At 45.7% G+C, this 12,329-nt stretch overlaps 2 protein-coding genes across 2 annotated transcripts, besides 3 other annotated features; one reads left to right on the top strand and one right to left on the bottom strand.

The window, feature by feature from the left end:
• Positions 1-948: 948 nt before the first annotated feature.
• Positions 949-3,842, top strand: FPRO_13687 (uncharacterized protein; the record flags this gene model as incomplete). Its single annotated transcript, XM_031218630.1, has 4 exons — positions 949-1,502; positions 1,587-1,821; positions 1,882-2,429; positions 2,489-3,842. The coding sequence occupies 4 exons, from the start codon at positions 949-951 to the stop codon at positions 3,840-3,842; spliced, it is 2,691 nt and encodes an 896-aa protein (XP_031084469.1).
• Positions 3,843-5,999: 2,157 nt separating this feature from the next.
• On the bottom strand, positions 6,000-7,816 carry FPRO_13686 (uncharacterized protein; the record flags this gene model as incomplete). Its single annotated transcript, XM_031218629.1, has 2 exons — positions 6,000-7,179; positions 7,233-7,816. The coding sequence occupies 2 exons, from the start codon at positions 7,814-7,816 to the stop codon at positions 6,000-6,002; spliced, it is 1,764 nt and encodes a 587-aa protein (XP_031084468.1).
• A 633-nt stretch (positions 7,817-8,449) lies between these two features.
• Positions 8,450-8,453: a sequence feature (Short protein (FPRO_13685, CZR43877.1) was converted to a misc_feature.).
• A 128-nt stretch (positions 8,454-8,581) lies between these two features.
• Positions 8,582-8,625: a sequence feature (Short protein (FPRO_13685, CZR43877.1) was converted to a misc_feature.).
• Positions 8,626-8,892: 267 nt separating this feature from the next.
• Positions 8,893-8,931: a sequence feature (Short protein (FPRO_13685, CZR43877.1) was converted to a misc_feature.).
• Positions 8,932-12,329: the final 3,398 nt, after the last annotated feature.

Raw genomic sequence — 12,329 nt, 5'->3', positions numbered from 1 at the left:
TTTTTAAAATAGTAGGCTTATATATTAAATTAAGTAATACTTTATTTAAGTCTTTTATAGTATTATTACTATTTAAAAGATAATTATTAATACCCTTTTAAATATTAATTAAAACTATATTTAAAATTAATATTAATATATATTATTATTTAAAAATTAAGGCAATTTTATTAATAAAAGGCCTAAACTTATAGCTAGCTAATATTATATTAAGGCCTAGTCTCTAGTCTAGGTATTATTCTGGCTAAATAAATACTTAAGGTTAGTAAAATTATATAGCAGTTATAGGCAGTATATAGGCCATTTACCTAAAATAATATTCTCTTAAGATAGCAGTAATAATTAGGTCTAAAGCAGATAAACCCTAACCTTAAGTTAATAGAGAATTAATATTAAATACTAATAATAAGGCCAGAAAATAGCAAAAGAGAAAAGGGTTTAATTAATTAATTAAATATAAGTAAATAATAATTTAAAATAAAGTTTATATATTACTATAGTAATAATAAAAGTAAGTCTAATAGAAATTATAATAAAATAAATAATAATAGTATTATTATTTAAATTTAATTAAATTTAAGTATTATATTAATAGCCTAATTACTATTATAACTATAATAAATAATATAGTAAACTAAATAATCTAGCTTTATAAATAACTTAATATCTTACTTTATTTAATTTATAAGGCAGCTATTAAGCCTAAAGTAAATAAAGTAAAGCATTATTATTATGCTAAAAGTCTAGGTGTTGCGGTATTAACCGCCAGATCTGGCGTAGTGTGCCACCGCCTCTGGTGGCAAGAACCGCGGGCCTGCCCACGACCCCCACCCATCATCCCCCCCGCCCCTGCTGCATGGACAGGCGGCCGCACGCCGTCAGCGACGAGCGAGCTGCCCACAGGGGCCACAACGGCGCCTGCGGGTAAGCACCGCCCCCGCTGCAGGGATGCCGTGCCCCGGCGACCGTCGTCGTCAGCGCCGCCCAGAAGATGATTACCCTCCCTACCCTCCCATCGTGGCCAGCCGCCTATATACATCTCATAAGTGTGCCCTTCCCCAGACTGCTGATGACACCGGCATCCATCCCGCATCCCCTCACGCGATCCGCAGACCGCCCCCTCTGCTGCCACCGCCTGTGTTCGCGGCTCTCTGCCCAGACGCCTACGAGGGGCCTCTCGATCCATCCAAACCCGCTCGCGTCCCGGCTAGGAGTCCAGTACCTCTTGGATCTGCGCCCACGTCGGCCGCGGCACCAATGGCGACCTCAAGCGGCTTCGCGGTTGGTGAGCTGGCTCATCAAGACGTGTCCAGAGCCATGCAAGATGCTGCGAGGAAGTATCACAGGCGCTCTCGGATCTTGGAGGACAAGTACCGACGAAGGCCGAGTCCGGGCGAATACGAGAGGATGGCGCAGACACTCAACCAGACGAGATTCATCCCCCCCCTGGACTCTGGCAACACGAAAGCCAACCTATACTATATAAGACGGAAATTCGAGAGGTAAGCAATCAATCTACCTGGAGCCGCGCCTGCAGTGGGCGTGAGCTTTCCTGTTGCTCGTCTTGCTTATGATGGCTTGGTCAGATACTGTCTTGAGGTCAGGAAGCAGCTGTGGCAGACAGCCATCCGCCCCGGGCTCTGCGACAAGGGGTTCATCCAAGCTTTCCTCCACTGGATATGCTCTAGCTTCTTCAGGAGAAGGCGGAAAAATATCAAGTACAAAACCCTCAACCAATACTGGCGCGACTTCAAGATGCTGTACCGCAGGGCCAACGAGGGGCGGGAAATAAACAAGAACGACTGCGAGGAGATCGTCAAGGTTCGTGTGTGCGAGGGTCCACCTTTGTCTGCGAAGGAGGCTAATCCCAACGCTCGATAGTACTGCGCAGTGAATCTGAAGACAGAGTTCGAGCTCGATAACCAGCCGGGCTCGAAGCCGGTGGCATCAATCAGAGAGATGATGAAAGTGCTCGTCGAGATATGGTTCGGGGAGACATCCTATTTCCAAACTGAAGACGATCGTCTGAATTGCGCCACGATTGTCCTGCTGCAAGGTTACACTGGCTGCCGACCGGCCGAGCTTACAGACGCCACTAAGAAGAGAGGTGGTGGGAACCCTTTGCAAGAGTTTGACTATAGTGACGGCGAGCCCATGCCAGAGGGTGATCTTGCAGGCTACGAGACAGACGCCACTGAGATTGGCGGAGAAGGAACAGAAGAAATGTCCGGTGGAGGCGACCGACGGCAAGACTCTACCGCTGCAAGGGATGCTGAGGCGGAGGATGACCCCGTTCGGCTCAGCAAAGCGCTGTGCTATGAGGACCTGACACTGTGGATCGTGAAAGACCCCAAAGCCGGCGGCAGGGATGTGCTGGCGATGGAGGTCGCTCTCAAGTTTCATAAGAATGTGGATAGGAAGCCCAAGCCGTAAGGGAACTACGAACCAAGCTCTATGTGGTGATAGATGCTGACACTCCCCCAAACAGAACGATATTTCTAGTCCGGGAGCATAGGTTTCCTATGCTGTGCCCAATCAGCCACGTCCTGGCAAGGGCCATACGGGACGATGCTGTCCTAGTGGAAGGGTACGATTCAGCCGAACCGTTCTTCAGTACGAGGCTATCCTGCCAGGCTGTCAAGGTCCACTGGAAGCCGCACATGCTCAAGATCCCCGTGTTCCGAAGAACGGTGAGAAACAGTTCCAGGACCTGGGCTCTGTCCGACATTGAAGCTGTGCGCTACTCGATGTATGCATATTGGCTTAACCGCGTCGGCATCGCCCTCGGCTACGAAGACCCTTTGACCTCCTACTGCTTCCGACGAGGGCTGGTGGATGCGCTCACCCATGTGGCTCCTGATGCCATCATCGATCAGGTCATGAGGCACGATCCCATGACCGGCTGCCGCCAGAATGCGTATCTGAACACGCGAGTGGGCTGGAACACTCAGATGGCTTTCCTCGAAGAAGAGCCGTCAGACGATGGGCTGACGGAATTGTTTACGCACATGAATATCAGGAGAGACCCTAGAATTCCGAAGGGAATACCACAAGAACAACTCGACACACTGGACCCTGGTCCGGAGATTCGCGAATTAGAGCAGTTGGTCAAGACAAAACACTGGGACATCAGGTTCAACCACAAGTACATCCATTGCGCTCCGGCACCAGAACAAGCAGATCTTAGAAGGCTACAGCGAGAGCTCAAGAGCGCCAAGAAGCGATTCAGGGATGAGATGTCAAAAATATACCGAGACGCCTGTCGCCGAAGGCTCTACGATGGGGAATTGGAGAGGCAATTGCATGGAACCCGCGCTGATGCCGACCACGTCACTAGGCCAAGTAATCGGCACCAATTGGAGGAGCGAAATCAGTTGCAGCAGGTCTTCGCCGCTAACCGACAACTAACAGCAGAGGAGCTCATCACCCAAAAAGCGACCGCGATCAATCTCATGGCCGCTCTAGCATGTCGCCGGGAAATAGCTCGTCCCACACGATCTTTGAGAGTCAACACATGGGTTGATTCTAATCCCCAAGGGCAGGTCGAGGATGGTTCTCCACCGACAGAGAAAAACGAAGCGATCCCCCAAGTTTTGGAGAGGAACCAATGCCCGATCTGTATCGGGGATGAGGCTCTTTCCCATGAGGCTCGGATCCGCAAGTTCACGAGAGTCGCTCATATGATGGACCATGTTGAAAGAGTCCACCTGCGGCACGAATCTCGTCGTCCTACGTGGATCTGCTACCATCCTGCCTGCAAACCCAAGGGCGACTTTCTCAAGAGCCTTGATCATTTCAAAAATCATGTACTGACGGAACACGGTGTAAAGCTCCGGAAGTAAGGTGGATCAATTTGACTTGCGGGCCATTGTGCTATACTGTATGAGTAGAGTGTCTTAAACTACGTGACTGGGGATAAGGGTAGTCCAGGTGCCGTTTGGGGTGTCCGCAAGTTGGGGGCCTTTCCTAGCCACCATGCATTAGATAGGAGATGGCAGCTCATTTATTTTAAACATGTCCACTAAAAACAATATTCGGCCACCAAGGGATATGAGTTTAGGTCGCTATAACGGATTGTGAAACCCGGCCACTCTTCCTATTTACTGTGACATATGATACAGAACCCTTTCTGGCATCGAGATGTCCTTGGCTGACACGGTAATCGACAAAAAGACATGCACTTTCCTTTAAGATGATGCTATTTGCTGTGCAGAAAACGACCTACAATCTACTAAGTGGTAATTGAACTTGGAATACACCGTAAAAGCAAGGCACACGTGTACAATACTATACTCTAGGTAATAGAGACTCAGCGCCATGAATCGTTCTACATTTTGACGAAAGTTTTCAAAAAAGGAATTGAGTTCTACAGTCCACAGTACTGAGGCACTGGTTTCGGTTTGATATAAACCAGACACATTAAAATACATAAGGCAAGCTTGGATAGCTATAGGGTTCTAAAAACTGCTCATATCTGATATTATGGTAAAGTTTGGTGCTTACTGTAATAGTCCTACCCTCTTACATGTACTGTGTCTGCTTTCCAATGGGTTCTGCCTCGATAAACGACCGAACGTGCTTCCCCTGCATTGATTACTTACGTGCATGTGCTGACACGAAAAAGTTCCGGGATACTACCAAACAAACGAGGAATGACGAACATGCACAGTATACAGAACAACAAGGGGTAAGTAAAAAAAGAAGAAGACAACTACAGTACTGTGAAAATCGAAATTGGTTGTCCTTTTTTTTCTGTCTTTGATTTATACCGCACGGACATTTTAGCTAGGTCGTATTGCTTACACAGTCACTTCTCCCTTTCCATACAGTATAAACGTACTCTTGCTAATAGCTTACATCTGTGATCAAAAAGCGCCACGCGATTACTCTATGGCAGACAATCAATCCCATACTTTATCTCTATATGCAGACCATCTTCTATGGCATCCAGAAAGGGCGTTACAGTATTATGTCGAGAGTGGTTAAGTTCTGACTTACGGCCTTAATAAAACAGTACCAGATCCCTCCAGCTTGCACAGAAGAAGGAATTCTGCATTATGGTAATTTTGCTGGAATCACAGACAGAGTAAAATTTGAATAGCTCATCGAGCAGCTGCACTAGTTGGCTTGGTTGGTAGAGACTGGGAGCTTGAGATCCAGGGTTGGGAACTACGATAGAAAGCGCTAGGCACCAAGACTACACGTTGTCGGGCGTCTTTCGTAAGGTTGGAGTTAAACTGGCTGCTACTATGCTTGTATGCAAGGTTTCGGGGAAAGAGAGGAAAGTCAAGTAGTTTCAAGTTTAGCCACTCCGTTTCCATAGTCGCCAAGGATGGAAATTGCATGCTTAGAGCTTTTGCGTCGAGATAAAGATCCTGTGGCTATTGCCGGACTGTTATAGCCTGAAATTTCTCCTTTGCCGATGAGTATAGCGTACCGTTTACCGTTTTGCCCTCCTGCCATCGAAAGCAGATGATTGTACCGCCTTAAAAGATGGCGTGATAACATGAGTGACGTCGCTCTATATGACGGTCAAGAAAAAGCTTAGGCCAAGTTTAGAATTTTTAGATTTGGCCTAGTCCGCGTATGGAGGCAGTGACAAAAGTAATAGTATAACTTGCCCAATGAAAGAATAAAGTTCCATTTGCTGCTAAGTAAATATGGGCCCTGCAACTAAAGCCGCATTAAACCTCTAACTCTGAGACACACGGCCTTCTTTATCTCCAGGGGCGACATTTACTAGATCTTTTAGCCCTCAGCTGGAATGTAAAGCGACACATTAGAAGAGGGCTCGCTTAATTGAGAGGCACTCTACCAGCATACAGTAGCAGGTGAATGCAGCAAGATTGATTCAGATAGAATAAAACTTCTTCATTGTTGATACCCTTTACACTAGTGGGATACAAATGAGATTTCAAACTAACCAAAATCCTGATGAGAGCCTTGAAGGCCTCACTCGCATATGTCTACTGAATTCAAACCGAGTTAGTTTCTCATGCTTACATTGCCACCATCCCTGTAAGTTGTAGGTTGCCGCAATCGTCATCAGTCTCATTCCCCTCATCTAATTTTTCTTGAAGCTGCTCATTAGGTGGCTCCTGATCAATCTCTCCATGAGGTTGATGGCTGGTAGCTCGAGGGCGCTGGGGTAGTCGAGTCTGATGTGGCAATACTTGGTCATTGGCCGTGATATAGATATCAACTCCCCTTTCCCGCCCGACCTCAATCAGCTGGGTAAACTCATGGCTGTCTTCTGTTCGCTCAACAAGAATAGCTTTGAGAGCCGGGAATCTCTTTGACGAAACCACGGATATCAGAATATGCTCATTCAACTCCTCAAATTTACCGAAGCCAAAGTCTTCGAATTGTGTTTCGGGTACGTTTACAGCGACCGAGTTTTTGGCAGACCCCAGCATGAGAAGCTCCAGGGACGCAGGCAAGAAACCCATAATGTAGTCGACAAAGCCCTGGAGTGTATTTGAATCTTTCGGAGGAAGCTCACGGTGAAGCTCATGGTAGAGAAGCTGCAGATCATCCGAGTGGATGTAAAGTTGACGTAGTTGCGGGCAATCATGCATTTCAATATACCCTGCCCCGTCGCTCGGGCGCAATGTACAGCAAGACTCTTCAAATCGTGAAGTATTGTAGACTAGAATACTTTCGAGTGATTGGCGTTGTTCTTCAACCATGTCCTTCAACAGCATCTCGAGTGAGCCTCCTGAACCATAGTGAATTTCACCGCCATGAAGGGTATATGATTTTAGCGCCCTGGGCGCTGCCGCTATACACTCTAGTTCGCGATAGTCGCCAGGGGATTCAAGGTACAAATGCTTGATGGTAGAACATCGTGCTGGCAATTCATCAGCAGCTTGAAGGGCGGATGAAATTGAAGTGTCGAAAATAGATTCCCCATCGCGAAGGTTCCAGTCCGAATCATGCGGCATGGAGGGATGATCTTGTTGTCGTAGCCCTCGAAAGTACAGAGTACTAATTTCAGGAAGCTTGAAGAAGCCTCTGAAAGCACTGCGAGCGTACCAAAGTTTGTCATCTTCGTCGTCGAGCCAGGTCTCCGAGCGTACACCCACAGCAACATCATGCAGCTTTGAGAGCCCTGGGGGCCAAGAGTCATCAACCCAACTCTTTCCCATGACAGGTGTGAGCCAGTAGAGACTCCGACGACTGCCGTGCGTTAGATCCTCAGAAGCTCTTGGTGATGCAAATCTTTTACTCACTATGCGACCTTGTCGTGTCTGTTGTACATGTACTTCAAGCTTTTTAGCCGAGGGCACAAAACGATGAGCAACATTTGCATCACACTGTCACACCCTTTTTCAAATTCAAGACGTGCCGAGTCAACGAAATCCCCTGGCAGGCTCAGTCTCTCTCGCATGATGCGCAAGTAGTGAGTAAGTTCCCACGGCGGTATCGACCACTCCAAGACTGGCGACTTCGCAAATACCTGCCTTCGTTTCGAAATCTGATGCCATGCTGCTGGACTTTTGTTCAATTCCCAAGTCCTCCATTCTTTCCAGTTCCATCGTGATCCCCATATCTCGATATTCTGAACATGCCAGGCGTCGATAGGGCTCGTGATCCCCGAGGCGCTGCGTAGCAAAGTCGGTATAGTAGATGGGTCGAGGTCTGAAGCAACAGAAAATTTCTCATGCGCATCTCGGTGATGATTGAGAGATTTTGTAGCACACTGCCGCAGATAAGAACACGTGCAGGCTATGTTCAGATGATCAGATGGGTCTGTAGAGTCAATGATTCTCACGATGAGTTGGAGTGGGAGAGTAACAAAGGTAGGGGAAAACATCTTGGATAGAGTGGAGAAAGATCACCAAACAAGTTAGTTGTTGGAAGAATGTTTGTTCCAGGCTGGGGATTTATAGAGAGGAACTATCCATGTATCGCAGCACGTGATTCTATGTCTAATTCAGTTGTGTAACCATCTTTGTACACTAATCAATGCTGACCCCGTATTCTATTTGTAGAAATGCTACCACGGCAATAAAAGCCAATACCTGTGACTAGCTAACAGCCCACACGCAAGAAGGAATCCTGCATTGTGATATCTTCCTTGGTAGCATAGATGGTGTAAAGTTTGAAGAGTTTATCGAGCAGCTGTTGCATTACTGCAGTGAGTGGCTTAAGCCAAATTCGGTCCTTGTGATGGACAATGCATCCTTCTATCGATCACCAGTGACCGAGAAGATATGTAAAGACACTGCGTCAAGCTTTTTATTTGCCGCCCTACCCACCTGACTTTAACCCTATTGAAGAGCCCTCGGTCTTGTATTGGAAAGTCAAGTACTAATGCCATTGATTGAGACTAGAAATCGCATAATATTAGGATCTGGTACCTTTGGTCATGATTAAAACGGTCGATTTGCACTAGCGTTATGCCTTTTGGAGCCTACCTAAATTATCTTCTTCTTATGTATCTATCCTACCTAGACTCGTTAAGGTATATAGGTTAGTAGAACTAATAGAATAATAGCTTGTATGGATAGTAGTTATGGAGGCTGGCGTTATGCCCCTTGCGATACGTTATGTAGTCTTTCTTGACTATAGTGCTTACCTTAAAGCTTGGCTGATATTGGAGGCAGAAATAGTAGTCTTAAGCTATTTCTTAAGGAACTTGACCATCTTGTCGCGATATATAGATTTACAGTAAGGCAATTGAATAAGGCGGTCAGCATAGGGGGACTTAGTAATCGGCATCGGTCGACACTGTTAGGTGCGAGCCATAGCATTATATATTGGTTTGAATCTGGCGGACTGTGCTGGCCCTACAGTTAGCTATACAGGCAATAACGGTATTCTTGTGGCAGGCGAGGATCATGTCGTAAATTAGGGTATACTAATAAGGTGCCAGATTTAGGGCCATACTGACCAGCTGGCAAGATATAGGACATAAAGGAGACGCATAGTGCTGTCCTCTTTGTGATGCAGGCAGAAGAGACCGCATCACAAAGAGATTCTAGACCTACAATTTTGGATTTATCTTAATTAGCATTTATTTTTAGGAAACACTAAACTAAATATAGAAGTTTATATTATAATTAAAAATAGTATAAGTAGAGTTATAGTAGTAAAGCAGCTTTAATATTGCTTTTATACTGTATAGTCTATCTATTAGATAGGGGATGGCATCTATTTTATTAAGGCAATAGAATTAGGTATTAGCCAGTCTTAAAATAATATAAAAAAGCCTATTTCTGGATAATATAGGAAATGGTAAGTATATAGAGGTATAGTGAAGGATGCGATTGATTATTATCAGCAGGTACATTCATACTGTATGAAAAAGGCGACGCGACTGTATAATCAATATCCTTGGCTAAAATGTCCGTGCGGTGTAAGCCAAAGATAGAGAAAAAGGGATAACCGATTTCGATCTTTATTGTACAGTAATGCACTATATGTACAGTTATGTGCATGAGGAGCCTCCTCTTTTACAACACACTCTCTCAGTCTGAGTTTACCCCGCACAGTGTCGATGAATGAGTTCTCAGAAACTGTGTACGTCGATAAGGAATTCCTGAAACCTTCGGATTACTGTACTATATGCTGTATTGGCATGAAGACTTGTTCTAGATGCCCGGCATAAGGTAATAAAATATAAGACGGAATATGCTGACTTTTAATGACAGTAAGCCGATAATAGCGGCCACGAGGGGGTGGTACAAGCTATAACAGTTTCAACACAGGCGAGATACTGTACACTGAATGATCCATGCTCAGAAACAGTTCCTAGAAAACTAGGGTTGCCTCTGATTTCGGCCATCACTGTATCAGTGCTCAATACTGTACAGTACATACATTTTGTTGAAGACTGTATGAAGTATGCAGCGGAACGGGGTATTACTGTAGTGTAAAGATGTATGCCTATTTGAATTTACGAACATACGCTGTCAAGATCCTAGAATCTTTCGGTCGAAATTGTCGTCAGGCAAAATTGATCAGAGAACAGCTAGAAAGCCAAAAAGGTCTACCTTCTTATGCGAGATGATCAGTCAAACTTTTATCGTGTATTGCGCCTGAGGAAGTTCTAGACAAGACACTGGAAGACTTGGTCCAATTCGTGGAGCTTTGTATGATGGAAAGGTGGATGGGAGAAAATAAATGAGAGGCATAAGTCTCGATTGTCCGGATCAGTAGAGTACCAAATAGAAATAAGGGTGGTGTGATGGCCCTTGCTTCTCCCCGGGGATCAGACTATAAGTAGGTGGCACCCCCAAAACATTAGGGAATTTCATCATTTCCTTGCCCTCTGTCTTTTGTCCTCCCATCGCGCTGAATAGTACTGTAGACCTTTGCCGCTGTGTAAGCGAGCGCCTTAAAGACCTCTCACAATCCACGTCGCTCATCTTCTCTGCTCTTAACGCCATCGCGTTCAAGTTCAGGTATAGCAGTACGTTTGTGTCGTATGAAGCCGGCAGCCCTTCTCACACCTACATCGACAACCGTCTAGCACTGCCTTTGGATCAATGGCTATCATCGAGGGGGTCCCAGAACTTTCAGTGAGCATTGTCACTGAGGGTAAGGAGGCTGATGAGTACGATTTTGGCCACAAAGACGAGCAAGTGCAACATAAAGTTCCTACTGTACGCCGCTTCATCGAAGCGCAAAGCGGAAGCAAATACTCCATCTCATACAGGATCTCTCCAAATTTTCCATTTAAGAACGGAACTGATATACGGATACTCCAAATTTATGTTGACGGAGCTCGATTCGACTGGAGATCTATCCGTAAGTCGGATTTGGGCGGTAGTGAGTATTGCGGCTAAGTCCCATCTCGAGATAGCGAGAGACGAGGGCAAGTCGAGGCTTTTGTCTTCTCTCCTGTGCAGCCCAGTAAGTACTGTCCCTACTAATTTGAGCCATCGGCAATTCACTCATACTTTGTAGTCGAAGATGCCAGCCGCCAGACTGTGGATGAAGATATGGGGCGTGTCAAGCGCATGGGGTCGGTTCAGATTATTGTGGATACCTGGAAGGTCGAACTGATCAAAGATCCAAAACCGAGTCATCTTTCTCCTTCAAGCTCCCCATATATCTCACAGGAAGCGCTAAGCAAAAGCTCTCGGGATGTGACACATACCACACTGTAAGGCTTCCCTTGCCCACTCCGATGCAAAGCTCACATGATACGGATACAAGACCCCCCGGTCCGTAAGACTTACGAACAAGCATAAGGTTGCTGTATTCAGATTCCGATACGTTTCTCGTGGTATATTAACCAAATCTCTTGCTTAGAGAGACTGGCTGACCTTGTCCTACAGATTTAATTATGCGCCGATCTATGAAGCTGAACAGTCAGGCACCAGACAGAATCACCTCCCAGCCGTATAAAGTCACAATAAGGCTCGATGGGAAAACAGAGATTGATCTCACCGACCTGGAGTGATTGGCTTCTGGTAAATCAAGGATTGGCTACGTGGTCGGTTTACGGGTAGCCGCCTTTGAAACTTTCCGAGAAACAGAATAAACCATAGTTATGTACCAAAAGCGAAGCGAAAAACAATTTTCCTTGAGTACAATAGACTTCCCCAAGCGCAACATATCCGACCTCTTTTGTACTCTTAGGCTAGGGCCGTCGTACGGGGCTGCACGGCTATGAAACGGCGACTCTTACAGTTATCATACGACTGTTTGAGATGCAACTACAAGTACGACATGGAAAAACAATAAAGGCTATGATGTAAAGCGGGGATGGATATACACCTCCTGTATTCAACACGATGCGTATTATGATTAAGAGAACCGCTATTTAAGCATGGCTATAAATAAAAGTGAGAAAAACGTAGAATATAATAAAGCTTCATGAGTGAGATGGATCAATTGGCTGGTGGCCATGGTGCTGTACAGTAATAGTCTCTTTTGCTTCGTAACTGGGAATCAGGGTAGTTCAGGTCCCATTTGGGCAGTAAGTTAGAGCCCTTTTCGGCCATTATGCATTACATAGGAGATAACAGTTCATTCACCCTAAGCCCGTCCACTAAAAACAGGATTCAACCACCAAGGGATATAAGTGTAAATGGCGACAACTGATTGTATAACCGTAACCACTCTTCGAATGGATGCACACGTATTGCACCATATGTTAAGGAACCTTTTCCGGCATTGAGGTGCCCTTTACTGACGGCTGACCCGGTAATCGACAAAGGACGCACGCTTGCCTCACCCATGATACGATGCACTGTGTAGCAAATGTCCTACTATGTATTGTATGGTAACTGAACCTGGGAGGCACTGTAAGAGGGAAGTACACAAGGGGTGTAGATATTCGGCGTCATCAATCATTTAGCTTCGTACACGTAGAG

This window comes from Fusarium proliferatum (genome assembly GCF_900067095.1).
Source record: "Fusarium proliferatum ET1 genome assembly, contig: FPRO_scaffold008, whole genome shotgun sequence".
Classification (NCBI taxonomy): domain Eukaryota; kingdom Fungi; phylum Ascomycota; class Sordariomycetes; order Hypocreales; family Nectriaceae; genus Fusarium; species Fusarium proliferatum.
This window is presented reverse-complemented; position numbering and strand designations above follow the sequence as displayed.